The following is a 20,684-nucleotide window of genomic DNA, read 5'->3' as shown; positions in this document are numbered from 1 at the left end:
TATGCCATCCAGAGGGACCTTGACACGCTTGTGAGGTGGGCTGATGCCAACCTTATGAAGTTCAAACATGACAAGTGCAAGGTCCTACCCCTGGGTCGGAGCAATCCCAGGCACAGCTACAGACTGTGCAAAGAAGAGATTCAGAGCAGCCCTGCAGAAAAGGACTTGGGGGTGCTGGTTGATGAGAAAATGAACATGAGCCAGCAGTGTGCACTCGCAGCCCAGAAAGCCAACCGTATCCTGGGCTGCATCAAAAGGAGTGTGACCAACAGGTTGAAGGAGGTGATCCTGCCCCTCTACTCTGCTCTTGTGAGACCTCACCTGGAGTATTGTGTGCAGTTCTGGTGTCCTCAACATAAAAAGGACATGGAACTGCTGGAACAAGTCCAGAGGAGGGCCACGAGGATGATCAGGGGACTGGAGCACCTCCCATATGAAGATAGGCTGAGGAAGTTGGGGCTGTTCAGCCTGGAGAAGGCTGCGTGGAGACCTAATAGCAGCCTTCCAGTACCTGAAGGGGGCCTATAGGGATGCTGGGGAGGGACCTGGGAGTATTGGTGCATTCTATGTTGACTTTGAGCCAGCAGTGTGCACTTGTTGCTAGGAGGGCCAATAGTATCCTGGGGTGCATTGGGAGGAGTGGGGCCCACAGTTTGAGGGAGGTGATCCTCCTCCTCTACATGACCCTTGTGAGGCCAGATCTGGAGCACTGTTTCCAATTCTGGGTTCCTCAGTACAAGACGAGGAGCTACTGGAGAGGGTCCTGCAGGGGGCCCAAGGTTGATCAGGATCTGGAGTATCTTTCTTATGAGTAGAAATTTTGGAGCTGGGTCTGTTTAGTCTACAGAAGAGAAGACTGAGAGAAGTGGGTGCCAGGAGTATGGTACAGACTATTTTCAGTGGTGCCCACTGGCAGGACAAGGAGCAATGGCCAGAAAGTAAAACACAAGAAGATTCACCTTAGTGTGAGGAGGTGAATCAGTCTTTGAATGAAGCTATTGCTCGTTATGATTGTCATGGTATTTTGCAGAGCTTATATTCCCTAGCAGAAAGAGGCACTGTGAACAGCTTTGATTCCCTCTGATTTTACTGGGAATTTTGATTGCTGAATGTTTTTCAAAGTTAGGCCTTGATTATTATTTTTTCTAAATTTTTTTTTTTTAATTTTGATTTTTTTTTTTTTTCACTTCATGGAGAGTGAGTGTGTGCTCACATGAGTGAAGGTGGAAGTGAAGGAGTTGCAATGTGCTCCAAGCACACAATATTATTTGAAAATATATTATCTGAAAACACTGTAACTGAAGTAACTTGTGTGCAGATTGTATAAACTTCTTAAGAAAATTAATTAAGGTCTTTGCCATTGTCATGGTTTAAGCCCAGCCGGCAACCCAGAACCACGCAACACGCATACCTCTTTGGAACTTTGTAGACTCTGTAGAATTCAGGGTTCACAGAATCACAGAATCTCAAGGGTTGGAAGGGACCTCAAAAGATCATCTAGTCCAACCCCCCCACAAGAGCAGGGTAACCTACAGTACATCACACAGGAACTTGTCCAGGCGGGCCTTGAACATCTCCAGTGTAGGAGACTCCACAACCCCCCTGGGCAACCTGTTCCAGTGCTCTGTCACTCTTACAGTAAAGAAGTTCTTCCTGATGTTAACGTGGAACTTCCTATGCTCCAGTTTAGACCCATTGCCCCTTGTCCTATCACTGGATATCACTGAAAAAAGCCTAGCTCCATCATCCTGACACCTACCCTTTACATATTTGTAAACATTGATGAGGTCACCCCTCAGTCTCCTCTTCTCCAAGCTAAAGAGACCCAGCTCCCTCAGCCTCTCCTCATAAGGGAGATGTTCCACTCCCTTAATCATCTTTGTGGCTCTGCGCTAGACTCCTTCAAGCAATTCCCTGTCCTTCTTGAACAGAGGGGCCCAGAACTGGACGCAATATTCCAGATGCGGACTCACCAAGGCTGAGTAGAGGGGGAGGAGAACCTCTCTTGACCTACTAACCACACCCTTTCTAATGCACCCTAAGATGCCATTTGCCTTCTTGGCCGCAAGAGCACATTGCTGGCTCATGGTCATCCTCCTATCCACCAGGACCCCCAGGTCCCTTTCCCCTTCGCTACTGTCCAGCAGGTCAACCCCCAACCTGTACTGGTACATAGGGTTGTTCTTCCCCAGATGCAAGACTCTACACTTGCCCTTGTTAAATTTCATCAAGTTTCTCCCCGCCCAACTCTCCAGCCTGTCCAGGTCTCGCTGAATGGCAGCACAGCCTTCTGGTGTGTCAGCCACTCCTCCCAGTTTTGTGTCATCAGTGAACTTGCTGAGGGTGCACTCAGTTCCCTCATCCAGGTCATTGATGAAAATATTAAACAGCACCGGTCCCAGCACCGACCCCTGAGGAACTCCACTAGTCACAGACCTCCAGCTAGATTCTGCGCCATTGACCACAACTCTCTGCCTTCTTCCTTTCAACCAGTTCTCGATCCACCTCACTACTTGATCGTCAAGCCCACACTTCTTTAGCTTATCTATGAGGATGCTGTGGGAGACAGTATCAAATGCCTTACTAAAATCAAGAAAAACTACATCTACCGCTCTACCATCATCCCTCCACCTAGTCACTTCCTCATAGAAGGCTATAAGGTTGGTCATACATGACTTCCCCCTCATAAAACCATGTTGGCTGTTCTTAATGACCCCCTCATCCTTGATATGCCTAGTGATGGAGTCAAGAATAAGTTGTTCCATCACCTTTCCAGGGATGGAGGTAAGGCTGACCGGTCTATAATTACCCGGGTCCTCCTTCTTGCCCTTCTTATAGATTGGTGTGACCTTTGCCATCCGCCAATCCTCAGGCACCTCGCCCGTTTCCCATGACTTACCAAAGATGATGGAGAGTGGCCTAGCAATGATCTCCGCCAGCTCCCTCAGCACCCGTGGGTGCATTCCATCCGGACCCATTGATTTACAGATGTCCAGATTGCATAGGTGATCCCTAACCCAATCCTCATCTACCAAAGCAAACTCCTCCTTTGTCCTGACTCCTTCTGGGGCTATAGAAATCCGGGGCCCTCGGGGAGAGTCTGCAGGAGTAAAGACAGAGGCAAAGAAGGCATTTAGCACCTCTGCCTTCTTTATATCCTCTGTCTCCAGGACACCCACTTCGTTCAGCAGTGGGCCTATATTGCCTCTTGTGTTAGTTTTATTTGCTGTGTATTTGAAGAAGCCCTGTTGCTGAGGTGAGTTGCTTGAGAGAGGACGCCTGCAACACCGGAGCGGAGAGGGGAGAGATCAGCGTCCAGGAGCCTCAGCTCAGAGCGACAAGAGCCACTGAGGAGGGAGCCTCAAGTCCTCAACAGGACTTGCCCAGGACTCGGAAGCTCAGCTCCCGCGAGGGGCTGACTCACAGGGGGCGGAGCCAGGAGGAGTGGCACCAGCTGGGAGTGGCTAAAAAACCTTCCCAGGGAGCACGGCGACCAGGAGCGCGGCGAACAGAGACGGCAAACAGAGAGTGTTGAGGCAGAGGGTTGAGGCAGTTTGCGCGGGCAGGCGAGCGTTCCAACCGCCTCATCGAGAGGACTCGCCTGGAGTACAGGAGGGGGAAGGAGTGCTGAGAGACTGTCCTGGGTTGAGCAGCAGCAGTCATTCTTCTCCTTCTTAGGAGCTAGTACAGTGCTGTGTTTTGATCTTTTGGCCTGGGAACAGTGCTGATAACGCCGATGTTTTCAGTTGCTGCTCGAATGTTTGGTCTGGCCAAGGACTTTCTGAGCCTCATGCTCTGCCAGGGAGGAGGGGAGGCCGGGAGGAAGCAGAGACAGGACACCTGACCCAAACTGACCAAAGAGGTATTCCATACCACAGCACGTCATGCCCAGGATGTAACTTGGAATGACCCGGAAGGGTTGGGACTGGAGCGTTGGACGAGGTATCGGTCGGTGCTCGGCTGGGGGGAGTGGGGCGAGTTATTGGTCGGCTGGTGTTAAGGTGGTGTATTCTTTCCTCTTGTTATTCCCTTTATCATTATTATTATTGGTGGTAGCAGTAGTGATCTATGTTATACCTTAGTTACTAAACTGTTCTTATCTCAACCCGTGGGAGTTGCATTCTTTTTGATTCTCCTCTCCGTCCCTCCAGGAGCAGGGGGAGGGCAAGAAGGGGGGGAAGTGAGTAAAAGAGGTTTGTGGTTGGGTTTAAACCACGACAGTTCTTTTTGGCGCCCAACGTGGGGCACGAAGGGTTGAGATAACGACAGAGATGATCAGATTAATAGTCGTCACAGTGCTGATTTATTGGCTCTCAAAGGTGTTTCTCTTGCTCTCAGCGCTTCAGAATGTAGTACATTACATAGAGCCGGTATTCCCTGTGTTCGTGTTTATCAAGTGTGGGGCTTGGGCTAAGGTTTTTGTTTCACTGTACTTTATGGCAATGGCTTGTAACACGGGTGGGCTCCAGCAGCAGGGAGAGATGGACGTGGCCGTGGACTTGTACCGGGCCGTCCCGCTGCTCTTCAGCGCCCTGGCCCTTGTCCTCGCCTCCGTCTTTGTGAAACTGCGAGGAGCCGAGCCCCGCGGAGGAGCCGAGCCCCGCGGAGGAGTCGAGCCCCGCGGAGGAGCCGAGCCTCGTGGCGGCCGAGAGCGTCCCCCGGCAGCCGCCCGCCGAGCCCCAGGAGGATGCAGGAGCCCAGGCAGCATTTCCCAGCACGGCAGAGGAGGAAGAGCTGCACCCAGGGAAAGCGAAGCTGGTGGTGGGAGAGCCGGCAAGCACGGCAGCTGCACCAGCCCCAGGGACAAGCACAGCAGCGTCATTGGAGAGTTCTGAAGGGTTTGAATGGCCTTTGGGTACCCTTGGGACCTGCCTGCTGATTGTGATGGGGATCAGCATGGTGGCACACACACAGAGTGTGTTCTACCCACGGCCATTTTGTCTGATCTCAGAAGTCAAGCAGAGTCAGGTTTGCTTCTTGTATAGGGTTAGACCCCAATATGGGAGGAACAAGAGATATTCCCCAAGGCTGGACAGCCATGAGTGGCAGAGTGTGTGGGACAGTATGAGCGAGTATCTGGTCCACTGGGCCCCTCCAGTGCTTTGGAAGCATTGGAGATGGAAGGCAGCTCTATGGAGTCCCCAGCAACAAGCTGCAGAAACTGCTGAAGGGGACAGTGAATTATTTTGAGCCTGGTGGGCCCATGGCACTTCAGGCCATCAGGGCAGAGATGCGACACAGAGATGGACTCATGATCGAGGGGTGGACTTGGCAATGGACACTATTGCCCAGGTTATTCATGAGTGTGAACACTGCACACAGCCTCTCCTGCTCTGAGAGACTGTAACAAGAGATGGAGCCTGACATCATGGACCAGATGGACTCAGCAGCTTTATAGGTCCATGCACTAAGAAATGATGTTTTTCTCTGTGTATATGTAGATGTATATATATATGTAAGAGTGATGGGATATTGAAGATGTGGGATCTGAGCATGACGTGAATGGTATGGAATAAGGGGTGGATAATGTCCTGGGTTGAGCAGCAGCAGTCATTCTTCTCCTTCTTAGGAGCTAGTACAGTGCTGTGTTTTGATCTTTTGGCCTGGGAACAGTGCTGATAACGCCGATGTTTTCAGTTGCTGCTCGAATGTTTGGTCTGGCCAAGGACTTTCTGAGCCTCATGCTCTGCCAGGGAGGAGGGGAGGCCGGGAGGAAGCAGAGACAGGACACCTGACCCAAACTGACCAAAGAGGTATTCCATACCACAGCACGTCATGCCCAGGATGTAACTTGGAATGACCCGGAAGGGTTGGGACTGGAGCGTTGGACGAGGTATCGGTCGGTGCTCGGCTGGGGGGAGTGGGGCGAGTTATTGGTCGGCTGGTGTTAAGGTGGTGTATTCTTTCCTCTTGTTATTTCCTTTATCATTATTATTATTGGTGGTAGCAGTAGTGATCTATGTTATACCTTAGTTACTAAACTGTTCTTATCTCAACCCGTGGGAGTTGCATTCTTTTTGATTCTCCTCTCCGTCCCTCCAGGAGCAGGGGGAGGGCAAGAAGGGGGGGAAGTGAGTAAAAGAGGTTTGTGGTTGGGTTTAAACCACGACAGAGACGTAGACGGATTGATTGACCAGATAGATCATGGTTACAACACGATCGAAAGCTGTAGTGAGTACTAATGTGGGTATCCAGACTGAGCCTTCCTGCAGACATGCAGCTGTGCAGGTCTCTGGCTGCAGCGAATGCCTGAGCCTGGCACTTGTGTTGGAGGGAGCCAGTGATACTGCTTGTGTTCACTGTCAGCAAATAAATGACCTGCTCAGGCAGGTGGCTGAACTGAGGGAGGATGTTGAAAGGTTGAGAGCCATTAGAGAGTGTGAAAGTGAAATAGATTGGTGGAACCACACCCTAAGGCAAGGGCAGAGGGAAGTGGTTCAACAACTTATGGATCCCCTTCCCTCCTACCATCAGACAGAAGGAGAGAGCTTAATGGACAAGGATGGATAGAGGGAGGTTCCTCCTCAGAGAGGTAAGCGAAAACCCTCACAATCCCTTCCTCCCTCCCAATTGCCCTTGAATAACAGGTACGAGGTCTTGGAAATTCAGGGCCAGGTGAATGGAGATGGAGAGGCAAATCTATCTAGTGAGTCACCCAGGGCTAGTCACTCACCCACATGCCTCAAAACTTCCCCAACCAAGAAGAAGAGTAATTGTGGTGGGTGACTCCCTTCTGAGGGGAACAGAAGGGCCCATTTGTTGACCAGATCCATCCCACAGGGAAGTCTGCTGCCTGCCTGGGGCTCGGATTAGAGATGTTAAAAAGAAACTCTCTGAACTGGTGCAGCCGTCTGACTACTATCCGCTGCTGGTTTTTCAGGTTGGCAGTGACGAAATTATTACGAGGAACGTAAGGGCAATGAAGAGAGACTTCAGGGCCCTGGGACGGCTGGTTAAAGGGTCTGGAGCGCAAGTGGTGTTTGCCTCCATACCTGTTGCAAGCAAGGGTGAAGGGATATATAAGAAGACTGCAGGTTAATGTATGGCTACGTGACTGGTGCCAAAGGCAGGGGTTTGGGTTTTTCAGTCACGGGCTGCTGTATGGGACACCTGGTTTGCTGGTGACAGGCGAGATACACCAGTCCCAGAGAAGAAAAAGGGTTTTGGGGCAGGAGTTAGCAGGGCTTATTGACAGGGCTTTAAACTAGTTATGAAGGGGGGAGGGGATTTAACAGGGCCTGTTGGGGACAAGCCCAAGAGGAACATGCTAGGGATTGAAGGATGGCGGGCTAAGGAGGACTATCAGTCTCTTGTTTCACTTGTGGGAAAGGATAGCTTTTTAGACCCTGTCCCGCAGGGGAAAAAGGGTACTAGGACTGGCTCCCTGAAATGCCTGTACACCAATGCACGCAGCATGGGGAATAAACAGGAGGAGTTAGAAGTCTGTGTGCGGGCTAAAGGTTGTGATCTAGTGAGTGGAACATCTCCCTTATGAGGAGAGGCTGAGGGAGCTGGGTCTCTTTAGCTTGGAGAAGAGGAGACTGAGGGGTGACCTCATCAATGTTTACAAATATGTAAAGGGTAGGTGTCAGGATGATGGAGCTAGGCTTTTTTCAGTGATATCCAGTGATAGGACAAGGGGCAATGGGTGTAAACTGGAGCATAGGAAGTTCCACGTTAACATCAGGAAGAACTTCTTTACTGTAAGAGTGACAGAGCACTGGAACAGGTTGCCCAGGGGGGTTGTGGAGTCTCCTACACTGGAGATATTCAAGGCCCGCCTGGACAAGTTCCTGTGTGATGTACTGTAGGTTACCCTGCTCTTGCAGGGGGGTTGGACTAGATGATCTTTTTAGGTTCCTTCCAACCCTTGGGATTCTTTGATTCTGTGACAATTACAGAGACATGGTGGGACAGTTCACATGACTGGAATGTGGTCATGGATGGCTATGTCCTTTTTAGGAAAGATAGGTCAGCGAAGCGAGGTGGTGGAGTTGCTCTTTACGTGAGAGAGCAACTAGAATGTATTGAGTTCTGTCCGGGGTCGGATGAGGAGCAAGTGGAATGTCTGTGGGTATGAATTAAGGGGCAGACTGGCACGGGTGATACAGTTGTGGGGGTCTATTACAGACCTCCTGATCAGGACGTAGGAGTTGATGAGGCCTTCTACAGGCAACTGGAAGTAGCCTCGCGACTACATGCCTTAGTCGTCATGGGAGACTTTAACTACCCTGATATTTGCTGGAAGACTCACACAGCCAGTCATTCACAGTCTAGGAGGTTCCTCGAGTGCATTGATGATAATTTCTTAATGCAAATGGTGGACGTACCAACTAGGAGAGCAGCGCTGCTAGATTTAGTACTCGCCAACAAGGAGGGTTTGGTCGAAGTGGTGACGGTCAATGGCAGCCTTGGCTGCAGTGACCATGAGATGGTGGAGTTTAGGATCCTGTGTGGGAGGAATAGAATACCTAGCAAAGCCACAGTTCTGGATTTCCGAAGGGCCAACTTTGGCCTCTTCAGTCAACTGCTAAGGGAAGTCTCATGGGAAAGTGTCCTAGATGGTAAAGGGGCTCAAGATAGTTGGTTAGCATTCAAGGACCACTTCTTCCAAGCTCAGGATCGGAGCGTCCCAATGAGTAGGAAATCAAGTAAGGGATCTAGGAGACCGGTGTGGTTAAACAAGGAGCTGCTGGGCAAACTCAAGTGGAAAAGGAGAATCTATGGATTATGTAAGGAGGGGCTGGCCGCTTGGGAGGAATATAGGACAGTTGTTAGAGGATGTAGGGAGGCAATTAGGACAGTTAAGGCCTCCTTGGAACTCAATCTTGCTAGTCGGGTTAAAGACAATAGAAAGGGCTAGTTTGGGTCAGGTGTCTTGTCTCTACTTCCTCCCAGCTTCCCCTCCTCCCTGGCAGAGCATGAGACTCAGAAAGTCCTTGGTCAGAGTAAACAGTCTCTCTCACTCCTCCCCCTTCCCCCCCTGCTCCCGGAGGGATGGGGAGGAGAATAGAAAGAATGTAACTCCCACGGGTTGAGACAAGAACAATCCAGTAACTGTCATGGTTTCAACAGTCCAGTAACTAAGGTATAACACAAAACCACTACTGCAGCCACCAATAAGAATAGTGATGAGGGAAATAACAAGGAGAGAGAATACAACCGCTCACCACCTGCTGACTGATACCTAGCCCAGCCGAGCAGTGATCTTGTCCTTCCGGGTAACTGCCCCCCATTCTCCATCCTGGGCATGACATGCTGTGGTATGGAATACCCCTTTGGCTAGTTTGGGTCAGGTGTCCTGTCTCTGCTTCCTTCTGGCTTCCCCTCCTCCCTGGCAGAGCATGAGACTCAGGAAGTCCTTGGTCAGACTAAACATTACTTAGCAACAACTAGAAACATCAGTGTTATCAGCGGTGCTCCCAGACTGAAAGTCAAAAACACAGCACTGCACCAGCTACTAAGAAGGAGACAAATGACTGCTACTGCTGTACTTAGGACAGTATCCACCCCTTATTCCATACCATTCACATCATGCTCAGATCCCACATTTCCAGTGTACCATCACTCATTTCATATATATACATCCACAGAGAGAGAGAGATCATTCCTTAGTGCATGGACCAATCCCTATAAAACTGCTGACTCCATCCGGTCCATAATGTCGGGCTCCATCTCTTCTAACAGTCTTTCAGAGCAGGAGAGGCTGTGTGCAGTGTTTAGTTTAGCAACAACTTAAAACATCGGTGTTATCAGTGCTGTTCCCAGACTGCAAGTCAAAAACACAGCACTGCACCAGGTACTAAGAAGGAGAAAAATGACTGCTACTGCTGAACCCAGGACATTGGGTTAAGAAATATTTATTTTGGGCAGTCTCCTTTTTTTGGCTGTAGGATTATAAAGGAACAGCACAATATTGGACTATTTTAGGTCAGAATTTCTGTCCTGTGAGTTACTTATGTTTGGCAACTGAAATCTCACCTATTTTCATAAATGGAAAAAAGATAATTGTTAGATAAGGCCAGAACCCTTTCTCTTCCTAAAATCTCACTTAGATCAGACTAAATTTGTAGTTGGATGACACCTGGCTATAGAGAAGTAAGGTGTTATCTTTAGTGGAGTTTATCCCTCCAGCTTGCCAGTGTGTTTCTCAAGCTAGAAGCAGGTTGACATGCTCTCTCTTTTCCATCACTACTGTGACTGGTGCAGCAGAGGTCACGGTGTTGATTTGCACTGTGCAAGTAGTCACACAATGTCTTTTGGCCTCTGGATATCACCACTGTTGTCTTTCAATTGTCACTTTCAGATACTTTTGCCAGAACACATGGAAGGTGATTGAAGAATTTGAGCAAAAATAGAATAAATCTGTCCTTAACTGGATGGTGCTTTGCTCCAAGTAACTCTTTAAATGTGACCAAATTGTAGGGCAGGCAAAGGTCTGTAGTGTGAGTTTTGTTCTGTAGTATTCTCTTGGCTCACCAATGTGTTTAGTTGCTTGTGAAAAGTCTGTTAATTTTGATCTACAAGACTGATGGCAGTTCAGCATCCTCTGCATTACCTGTACAACACTCCCCCCAAACATAGCATTTTGTAAGCATTAAGGGGAATGTTCCCACCACATAATGCTTTTCTGTGGCCTTTAGGTGTATAAGCGAGAATTATACGCTACTTGTGGATTTTTTTAAAAAGCTAGTTAGGCACTTCTGAATATCCTTATTTCTGAAAATGCAGGTTTATTGGCTTTCTATCTCAGTAGTCAATAACTACTGCATTCCTGAAAAGGCTTTTAAACTTTAGCTAGAATAGATTCTGATGTTACTCACTGAAATGTCTTAGCCTCTTTTGGAGTTCATTAAGTAGTTTTCTTTCAGTAGTTATGTTGGTATTGGTACCTCCACAGAAAAATAATTAGACTTTCAGAAGAAACACACTGTTTCTAATTTTTTGCTCTTTAATTTCCTTGAATTTCATTGCATTTGTGTATGATGACATTAGTAAACAGGGACACAAGTTGTTCTTTGTTACTACTTGATGATGATGATGATAATGATATACTACTTTGGATGAAAGTTTTGGGGGGTTTTGTTTGTTTTAATACTGATGCATTGTTACTTCATGGTCATTTTGTGCCAACTTCTTTTTCAGGAGCTATTTATCTCTTTTCACCTCATAATATTAACAGTTAACTATCAGAATAGTAATCTAATTTACATAAAAACCTAAATGTACCTTAAATGGCACTGGGAATTATGCTACATTGTTGGTTTGGGTTTTGTTTGTTTTAAAAATGAGAGTTATGTGTCCACCTTAGGTTTTTGCCCTTTTTTTTTTTTTTTTTACATAGAATGTCTTTTCTTCTGTAGAATAATCCAGTTGTCCATGTCTTCACAGCATATTTATCAATCTACACAAATGGGAGAGGGGAAGAAGGGAAGGGAGAGCTGACCGAAAACTGTTTTTATACGCTTACAAATCCCTGTGTTTGTCTTAACAGGTGAAAAACCATTTGAATGTCCAAACTGCCATGAACGATTTGCTAGGAATAGCACGCTCAAATGTCACCTCGCAGCCTGTCAGTCTGGAGCTGGAGCTAGAAAGGGAAGAAAGAAGCTGTACGAATGTCAGGTGGGTAACAGAAGTAGCAGAGTCTGAGGCTAGGTATTCCTTCCTGTGCTGAGAGAGTGTGGGACTATTGAGCAGGAAACGCAACAAGAGTGGGCTTATGTCTCCAAGAACTAATTTTAGTAAAATAAAATATAAAGATGGCATTCAACCACAACATGAAGGTAAATTCTTATATCTAAGTAGTTCCATTTTAAAATATGGAATTAGTGATATGCAGCTTCATAATACTTTATTAACTGGGGAGATTTTTGTGGATAGTAAGTGTTAATCTGCATCTTACTGATCTTTCTGCTTCCTTTTCAAGGTTCTTGATGCACTGACCTAGGCCTTTCCTGCTTGTGAACATGCTTCACTAAAGTCCAAAATATAAATCATAGAATAGAATAGTGAAGGTTGGAAAGGACTTTAAGATCATCTTATTCCACCCCCCCTGCCATGGGCAGGGACACCCCACACTAAACCTAAGACTCCATCCAACCTGGCCTTGAATGCTGACAGGGATTGAGCATTCACAACTTTAGGCAGCCTGTTCAGTGCCTCACCACCCTCGCAGTAAAAAACTTCTTCCTCATATCTAACCTAAACTTCCCTTGTTTAAGTTTGAACCTGTTACCCCTTGTCCTGTCGCTACAGTCCCTAATGAAGAGTCCCTCCCCAGCATCCTTGAAGACCTCCTTCAGATACTGGAAGGCTGCTATGAGGTCTCCGCGCAGCCTTCTCTTCTCCAGGCTGACACCAGAACTGTACACAGTACTCCAAGCGAGGTCTCATGAGAGCAGAGTAGAGGGGCAGGATCACCTCCTTCGACCTGCTGGTCATGCTTCTTTTGATGCAGCCCAGGATATGGTTGCCTTTCTGGGCTGTAGTGCACACTGCCGGCTCATGTTAAGTTTCTCATCAACCAACACCCCCAAGTCCTTTTCCACAGGGCTGCTCTGAATCTCTTCTCCGCCCAACCTGTAGGTGTGCCTGGGATTGCCCCAACCCAGGAGTACTGTTTTCGTTTCCTATTTTATTATTCTGTTTAATATCGATATATTGACTTTGGAAAGTCATTTCAACTTATGATGACAATCTGTAATGTCTTCTAAGCAAATATAAATGCTGTAGATGCATAGCTAGTGTACCTGGTCACTATACATAGCTGACATTTGAAAAGCTGTTCAGAAGGATGTTACTTAGTTTTTAAAACTTGATTCTGTAAAGCTAGAAGACTTGAGAACTGAAGTTCGTTCTAGCATTTTTATATATCATTTTGCTGCTTCACTGCTGTGACAGTCTCAAGAATATTCTTCCTTCTTAAGGTTCTGACCTTACTGAGTTCACAGAATGGCTGTGGTTTGAGGTTAAATTGGGTTCTGTAGTAAACAAAACTGCTGGATATCGGCTTTATTTGTTACAGAAAAACTGATCTTATTCACAGAAAACAGTGAGAATTAATGCAGGAGATGAATAAGTTCTCTGTGCTGCTGCAGCAAAAGGAGCATGGTCGGCAGGTTGAGAGAGGGGATTCCCCCCTCTACTCTGCTCTTCTGAGACCCTGTCTTGGTTTAAACCCAGCCAGTAACTCAGAACCATACAGCTGCTCACTCACTCCTGTGAAAAGTCCTTGATCAGGGTAAGCATTACTTTAACACATCGATGTTTTAGTTGTTGCTATCAGCATTGTTCTTGGATTAATGCCAAAACACAGCAGTGCACCAGCTATGAAGAAGGAGAAAAATAACTGTTACAACTGAACCCAGGACGGTATCCACTCCTTATTCCATCCCATTTATGTCATGCTCAGGTCCCACATTTTTTTCAGTGCGCCATTGCTTTTTGTCTCGTATATATATATATACACACACATGCACACACACATATATATACACACACACGCACAAAGAGACAGATATCATTCCTTAGTCCATGGACCATCCCTATAATGTTCGCTGAGTTCATTCAGTACATGATGTTGGGCTTCATCTGTCGTGTTTCAGGGCAGGAGAGACAGTGTGTAGTGTTGGATTGTTGCCTGCTGATGATGCCACTGATCTCGTCTGTTCTCATCAAAGTTGATTCTTTGTTGGGGTGATGTTCACATTGAAGTTGGGTTCAGTCAATGCTGACCTGAGGACAGTACTGGGAGACTCCTGCTGCTGCTAACTTTATTCTCTGCTGACAATCATTGCAGCATATATTTTCTTTTGAAAGCCCAGAGTGGCAGAGATGGGCATTTAGCTGATGGGCTATAGGAGTGTTACATAGAAGGCAATAGAATATAATTGAGTTCACTGGCTGTTTTCACCCAAAATTAAATTCCATTGAGGTACACACTGGACTTCTCCATCTTCCTGCATCACCCACCAAGTACATCAAGGTCCCTGAGCAAAAGCAATCCCATGAGTGGGTTTCACTTTACCTTAGGCAGGAATAACCCAGACTGTCTTCCCCAGCAAAGTCTTTATGTGCACAACAGGAAATTTATCCCCCTCTACAGTATGTAAAAGTTCTGACTGGGCTGGGCCAGCCCTGTTGGCAGATCCCCTAGTGTTAACCAACAAGGTGGCTTTTGGTAAATGTGTATACCAGTGTTTGAAAGTCCCACCACACATTGCTCTCAGTGTAGTTTTTGGCAGCCCATTGTACCCTTTGATTTTCCCAGAGGCTGGTGCATGGTAGGGGATGTGATATACCCACTCGATGCCATGCTCTTTGGCCCAAGTGTCTATAAGGTTCTGGAAATGAGTCCTGTTGTCTGACTCAATTATTTTTGGGGTGCTGTGTTGCCACAAAATCTGTTTCTGAAGGCCCAGGATAGTGTTCCGAGCAGTGGTGTGGGGGACACTGTATATTTCCAGCCAGCCAGTTGTTGCTTCCACCATGGTAAGTACATGGCATTTGCCTTGGTGGGTCAGTGACAGTGTGATTTAGTTAATCTGCCAGGCCTCCCCATATTTGTATTTCGGCCTTCATCCTCCACGCCAGGCAGTCTTGAACCACTTGGCTTGCTTAATTGCAGCACATGTTTCACATTAATGAGTAACCAGGGTCATAGTGTCCATTGTTAAGTCCATCCCTCGATCATGAGTCCATCTATATGTTTCATCTCTACCTTGATGGCCTGAGGTATCATGGGCCCACAGGGCTAAAAATAATTCGCCCTTATGATGTTAATCTAAATCCACCTGAGCCACTTCAGTCTTAGCAGCTTGATCTACCTGTTGGCTGTTCTGGTGTTCCTCAGTGGCCCAACTCTTGTGTACATGAGCATCTACATGGCTTACTTTCACCACCAGGTTCTGCACCCAGGCAGCAATACCTTGCCTCAGTGCAGCAGCCCAGATGGCTTTCCCTTTGTACTGCCAGTTACTTTGCTTCCATTGCTGCAGCCACCCCCACAGGGCATTTGCCACCATCCATGAGTCAGTATAGAGTACTGGCCATTTTTCTCATTCAACAATGTCCAAGGCCAGCTGAATGGCTTTGCAGATTGACTTGATTCACCCTCTCCTTCAGCAGTTTCTGCAACTTGTTGTCGGGGACTCCATACAACTGCTTTCCATCTCTGATGCTTTCCCACAATACAGCAGGACCCATCAGTAAACAAGGCATATTGCTTATCACTTTTTGACAGTGTATTATATGGTGGGGGCTCTTCAGCACACATCACCTCCTCCTCTGGTGGCATTCTAAAATCACCCTCTGGTCAGTCCATGATGACTTCTAGGATTTCTGAATGACTGTGATTTCCTATTTGAGCTTGTTGTGTGATTAGTGCAGCCCACTTACTCCATGTTGTTGAAGAAACAATCCAGGAGGTTCTTGGAGGGTGTGGAAGATAACTTCCTGACTCAGCTTGTGAGTGAGCATACTAGGGGAGTTGCCTAGCTAGATTTATCATTCACAAACAGAAGGACTGGTGGGTGATGTGATGATTGGAGGCCATCTTGTGCAAAGCAATCATGAAATGATTGAATTTTCAATTCTTGGAAGTCAGGAAGGTAGTCAGCAAAACTGCCCTTATACTACTGGAGGGCTGACTTTGGCCTATTTAGTATGCTAGTTGGGAGAATCCCTTTGGATACATTACTGAAGGACAAAGGGATTCAGAAAGGCTGGACACCCTTCAAGAATGAAATCTTCAAGGTGCAGGAGAAGGCAGTCCCTATGTGCTGAAAATGGCAACCAAAAAAAAAGGGCAAGAAAGCTGGTGAAGGGTCTGGAGAAGAAGTCTTAAGAGGAGCAGCTGAGGGAACTAGGGTTGTGTAGTCTGGAGAAGAGAGGGCTCGGGGGTGACTATCGCTCTCTACAGCTACCTAAAAGGATGTTGTAATAAGGTGAGGGTTGGTCTTTTCTCCCAAGTAAGAAGAGATAGGACAAGATGTAATGGCCTCCAGCTGTTCCAGCAGAGGTTTAGATTGAATATTAAGAACAATTTCTTCACAGAGAGGATAATCAGGTATTGGAACAGGCTTCCCATTGAAGTGGTGGAATCACCATCCCTAGAAGTGTTCAGAAATCCTGTGGATGAGGCTCTTATTGATATAATTTAGTGGTGGACTTGGCAGTCCTGGGGAAATGGTTGGACTTGATGATCTTAAAGGTCTTTTTCAACCTAGTTGATTCTATGACTTTATAGTTCCGTGTAGCACATGGTAAAACTATAGGGTGCCCCGTGGCGTGTACCTCCTATATCTTCCCTCTTGAGCAATAGCGCACCTTTTGTTAGTAGCTGAAATGTGGGTCTGTACATGTGGGGAGCTGGATAGATCAAATAGATCATCTCTCAGTTCTTTGAACTCCTGGGTCAGGAGTTTTTCCACAACTGAAATGATGGAAGGGGTGAAATTGTCTTCAAACTCTCAGAGATGACAAGTCAGTTCATCCTCTGCTGGTGACGCTGCATCCCTCCTGCTCACTGATGCCAGTGAGTGGGCTTATGATGATGGTGCACTCCGTGTAAGTTTCTGCCACATGGGTTATGTACATTCAACTTCCGTCTGGATCTACAGGTACATTCCTGGCATCTGGCTTATGATAGATCACCTCTAGAATGGCTAATTTTCTCAGGTACCGGAGGCCTTTCTCTGGTGTGGTCTACTTGCCTGGGTGACATATAACATCGTCCTTGTAGATATACCTTTCCTTCACATCTGCCAAGATCCACCTCCAGAGGCTGAGGGCCCATTTCTCTTTGTCAATCACTTTGTCAATTCCCCCTTCCCTAGCAAGTGGTCCTAGCTGCTTTTGCTTTCCTACCCTCTAGTTCATGACTGTTGGCCCCATTGTCCCAGCATCGGAGCATCCAGGTGTTATAAAAATTCCATCTTAGCCATAGTCTGATTTAATTACTTTATTACAGTTGATTAATCATAGAATCATAGAATAATTAGGGTTGGAAAGGACCTCAAGATCATCTAGTTCCAACCCCTGTGCATTGGCAGGGGGACCTCACACTAAACCATCCCACACAAGGCTTCATCCAACCTGGCCTTGAACACCACCAGGGATGGAGCACTCACAATCTCCCTGGGCAACCGATTTCAGTGTCTCACCACCCTAACAAGAAAGAATTTCCTCCTTATATCCAATCTAAACTTCCCCTGTTTAAGTTTTAACCCGTTACCCCTTGTCCTGTCACTACAGTCCCTGATGAAGAGTCCCTCCCCAGCATCCCTATAGGCCCCCTTCAGATACTGGAAGGCTGCTATTAGGTCCCCACGCAGCCTTCTCTTCTCCAGGCTGAACAGCCCCAACTTCCTCAGCCTGTCTTCATACGGGAGGTGCTCCAGTCCCCTGATCATCCTCGTGGCCCTCCTCTGGACTTGTTCCAGCAGTTCCATGTCCTTTTTATGTTGAGGACACCAGAGGCAATAAGCAAGCAGCGCTGGATGCGTAGGGGAGTCTCTGCTCCACCAAAATGCATGCCGGGGTCTTTGGGGTGCAGTCTCTTATAATTCTTGGTTTTGGGTCTCAGCCAGTCCCTTCTTCATCTGTACCCGGATGCCAACGCAGCTCCCTTTTCATTGTTCTTTTCTTGTTGCTGAGGTCTGCTTTTCAGTGAAGAAACTTCTTGGAAGAGGTAATTATTACCCCTTGGTAATTTATTAATAAAGAATCGTTTATCACAAGCTTAATCACAGCCCTAGTTCTATCCTTATATGGTTATTCAATCAAAGCATAGGTTTCACAAACCCCTTCCTTAAAGCACTCAAGCAGTAAAACAAAACCTTATTATTTTAACAGTCAAAAATTATTAAAGACTATTCTATTCCTTTGTTTCTTCTTCTCTCCCTTCATTATATTGACAGCAACATTTATTATAATCAAAGTAATTTTTATACATCCCATACATGGTACACTGGTCACAGGTGCACTGGTAACAATGATTCCCAAGTTCCTGACACGAATCATTCTCGTATTCTTTACACAGGTGATGATGAAATGTTTTTGCATATTCCACAGCTCATTCAAGGACAGGGATTAAGAAGTTACCTCTTCCTCTGTTTCTTGTACTAATTCCTCTTGTTCAGATGTCATCCCCTCTAATTCGTGCATTGAGTTTTCATCTTCTTCGCTATACGAGTTCTTTTTAATGCTTTTCTTTTGCTTTTTCTCTTGCTTATACTGGCTAATGATATTGGCATAGATTGGCCTTTTGGTTGAGCTGCAGTGCCAGCTACTGGGGTTGGAGTGGCTTCAGTGTCTTTCCATGGAGTTGGAGGGGTTGTTGTGCTCCTTGCTGGGGATGGAGCAGTCACGTTGTCCATTACTTTGCCATCAGATCCAGAGACATCTTTTTCCTTCTTCTTACAGAACAGGGCTCTGTAGGCATAGGCCAAACCCCAGCATGTTGCGGTGATTTGTTCCTCTCTGGTACTGCCAGGACAACAGCACACCTTGTCTAAGAGTTCTGCTAATATTTCTGGATTTTGCACTTGTTCAGGGGTAAAGTTCCAAAGCACTGGAGGGGCCCACTGGCCTAGGTACTTGCCCATGCTATCCCACATACCCTGCCACTCATGACTGTCCAGTCTCAGGGAAGATTTCTTTGTGGTATTTTTAGACAGCTGTTTAACCTTAGACAAGATCTGAGGCTCATCCTGCTTTGCTTCTTAGATTAGCCAATATCAGGCATTCTCAGGGTGGTATGGCCATAGGTAAAATGTATGCAGTATATGCAGCAACATGCAGATTCCTAGCAAAAGGAGCAGGCTCGTTTCAGGGGCATTCGAAGGATTTTTAAAATCTTTAAAATTCTCAAATGCTACTGTAAATAGCCTGGTGGGGGAGCGGAAGGTGCGGGAGGATTTATCCTTCATAGGTTGGCCCTCCAAAGGGGGGAAAAAAGAAGTGTAATTATTAACAATTCCCATTACATGCCTCCTAAAGTATAGAGGTGATGGCCATACTGAGAATGCATACCAAATCAGTTTTACAATAATTCTATTGTATTACAAGCCATTATCATAAAGTACAAGAAAATGAGAACCTTAGCCCAGGCCCCAAAACTGATCAACACTAAACCAGCAAATATTTGCTGCAAGTAAGGTATGACATAATGAAACTCAGACCAAGTGCAACAGTTCCAAGAGCCAATAAATTAGCATTGTGACGAGTGACTATTAATCCAAAACAGTAAATGCTTATCACAAATACGTTTTGACACACTCTGGTCAGATCTGTCGTTATCTTTTGCTTTAAGAAAAGATCATGACACTTGGAAAAAAATGTAAACTGTTAGATTCTGATTCAAATGTACTGATGACAATGGAAGATACAGATTTGTGCTGTTGTTCAGCATGTAATATTGGGAAAAGGTGTTTGATATTAAATGATGACAAAGAAGATCAGATGTTGGTAGCTCCATATATTGGGAATAGTCATAGAAATAACTACAGAGGGAGTGATAATTTTAGTTCTATAGCAGGAAGAACCCCAGCACAACAACATCCTGTACTAATGGCTCCTGTCTGTCAGGCTATAGGTCCAGGAGGAAAGCCTGTATTGAGTGCCCCCTCCAAAAAATAAAGCATCAGTCAGCCTCAGGAAATACCTCCTGAAGCTGATTTACTTATAATGGCAACTGAAATCTGAATGAAAGCTGGAGAATGAAAATGAAGTTTTTAGTAGATACGGGAGCAAAACATTCTGTTATAAATACTTGTAAAGGACCCTTGAGTCAATTTTCTGTTGTTGGAGCCAGAGAAAAGCAAGAGGTTAAATCATTCTTAAAACCACTGAAATGTAAAATTGGAGGATATTTTTTTTTTGTACTTACCAGAGTGCCCAATGCCTCTTCTAGGATGGGATTTATTAAATAAACTAGGAGCACAAATTAATTTTGAAAACTGAAAGGTCCAAGTTCATTTACCTAAACCTAATGCTTGGCAAGCTCAAGTATATTTATTAGATGGAGACAGAAAACAAAGAAAAGGAATTTGAAAATGTTCCAGAGGAAATCAAGAATGCACTTACTCCTTTTGTATGAGCAACTGAAAACCTGGAAAAGCAAAAAATGTTGAACTGGTGAAAACTGAACTGAAATCAGGAGTTTGTCTGGTAAGAAGGAAACAGTACCTTATCAGTAGGGAAGACAGAAAAGGTTTGGAGCCAATAGTGAATAATTTTCTTCAAATATGGACTTTTGAGAGAATATCAATCTGAATAGAATAGAATAGAATCCCATTCTTCCAGTGAAAAAGCATATACATTGTTAACAACTATTCTTTTGCATACCTTTGGAAGAAAACAGCCAAAACATTTTTGCCTTTGAATGGGAGGACCCATTGACTGGGAAGATAACTTAGGTCTTCTGGACTGTGTTACCACAAGGATTCAAAAATAGCCAAACCATCTTTAAACAGTCCTGGCTAAGGAACTGGAGTAGTGGCCAGGTAAGGAAAGCCAAATAACCCTTCTTCAGTATGTGGATATTTTATTGAGGGCAGATACTGCTGAGATCTGTAAAGAAAAGACTTATTCTCCTAAATTTCTTAGGAAGGGCTGGGTATTGAGTATCAGAAAAGAAAGTACAAATTGTAAACCAGACTGTCTCAGATTTGAGATTTCCC

The 20,684-nt window shown here is 45.9% G+C and overlaps 1 protein-coding gene across 8 annotated transcripts in view; it reads left to right on the top strand.

The window, feature by feature from the left end:
* LOC136004305 (zinc finger protein 131-like) overlaps nt 1-20,684 on the top strand; it is a 70,118-nt gene that overhangs the window by 32,740 nt on the left and 16,694 nt on the right. For all 8 annotated transcript variants that reach the window (XM_065660686.1, XM_065660688.1, XM_065660687.1 and 5 more), the window contains one exon: nt 11,495-11,625. In XM_065660686.1, coding sequence (XP_065516758.1) covers nt 11,495-11,625 — 131 coding nt within the window. The remainder of the gene's footprint in view (nt 1-11,494; nt 11,626-20,684) is intronic.

This window comes from Lathamus discolor, chromosome W (assembly GCF_037157495.1).
Source record: "Lathamus discolor isolate bLatDis1 chromosome W, bLatDis1.hap1, whole genome shotgun sequence".
In the NCBI taxonomy this organism is placed as follows: domain Eukaryota; kingdom Metazoa; phylum Chordata; class Aves; order Psittaciformes; family Psittacidae; genus Lathamus; species Lathamus discolor.
This window is presented reverse-complemented; position numbering and strand designations above follow the sequence as displayed.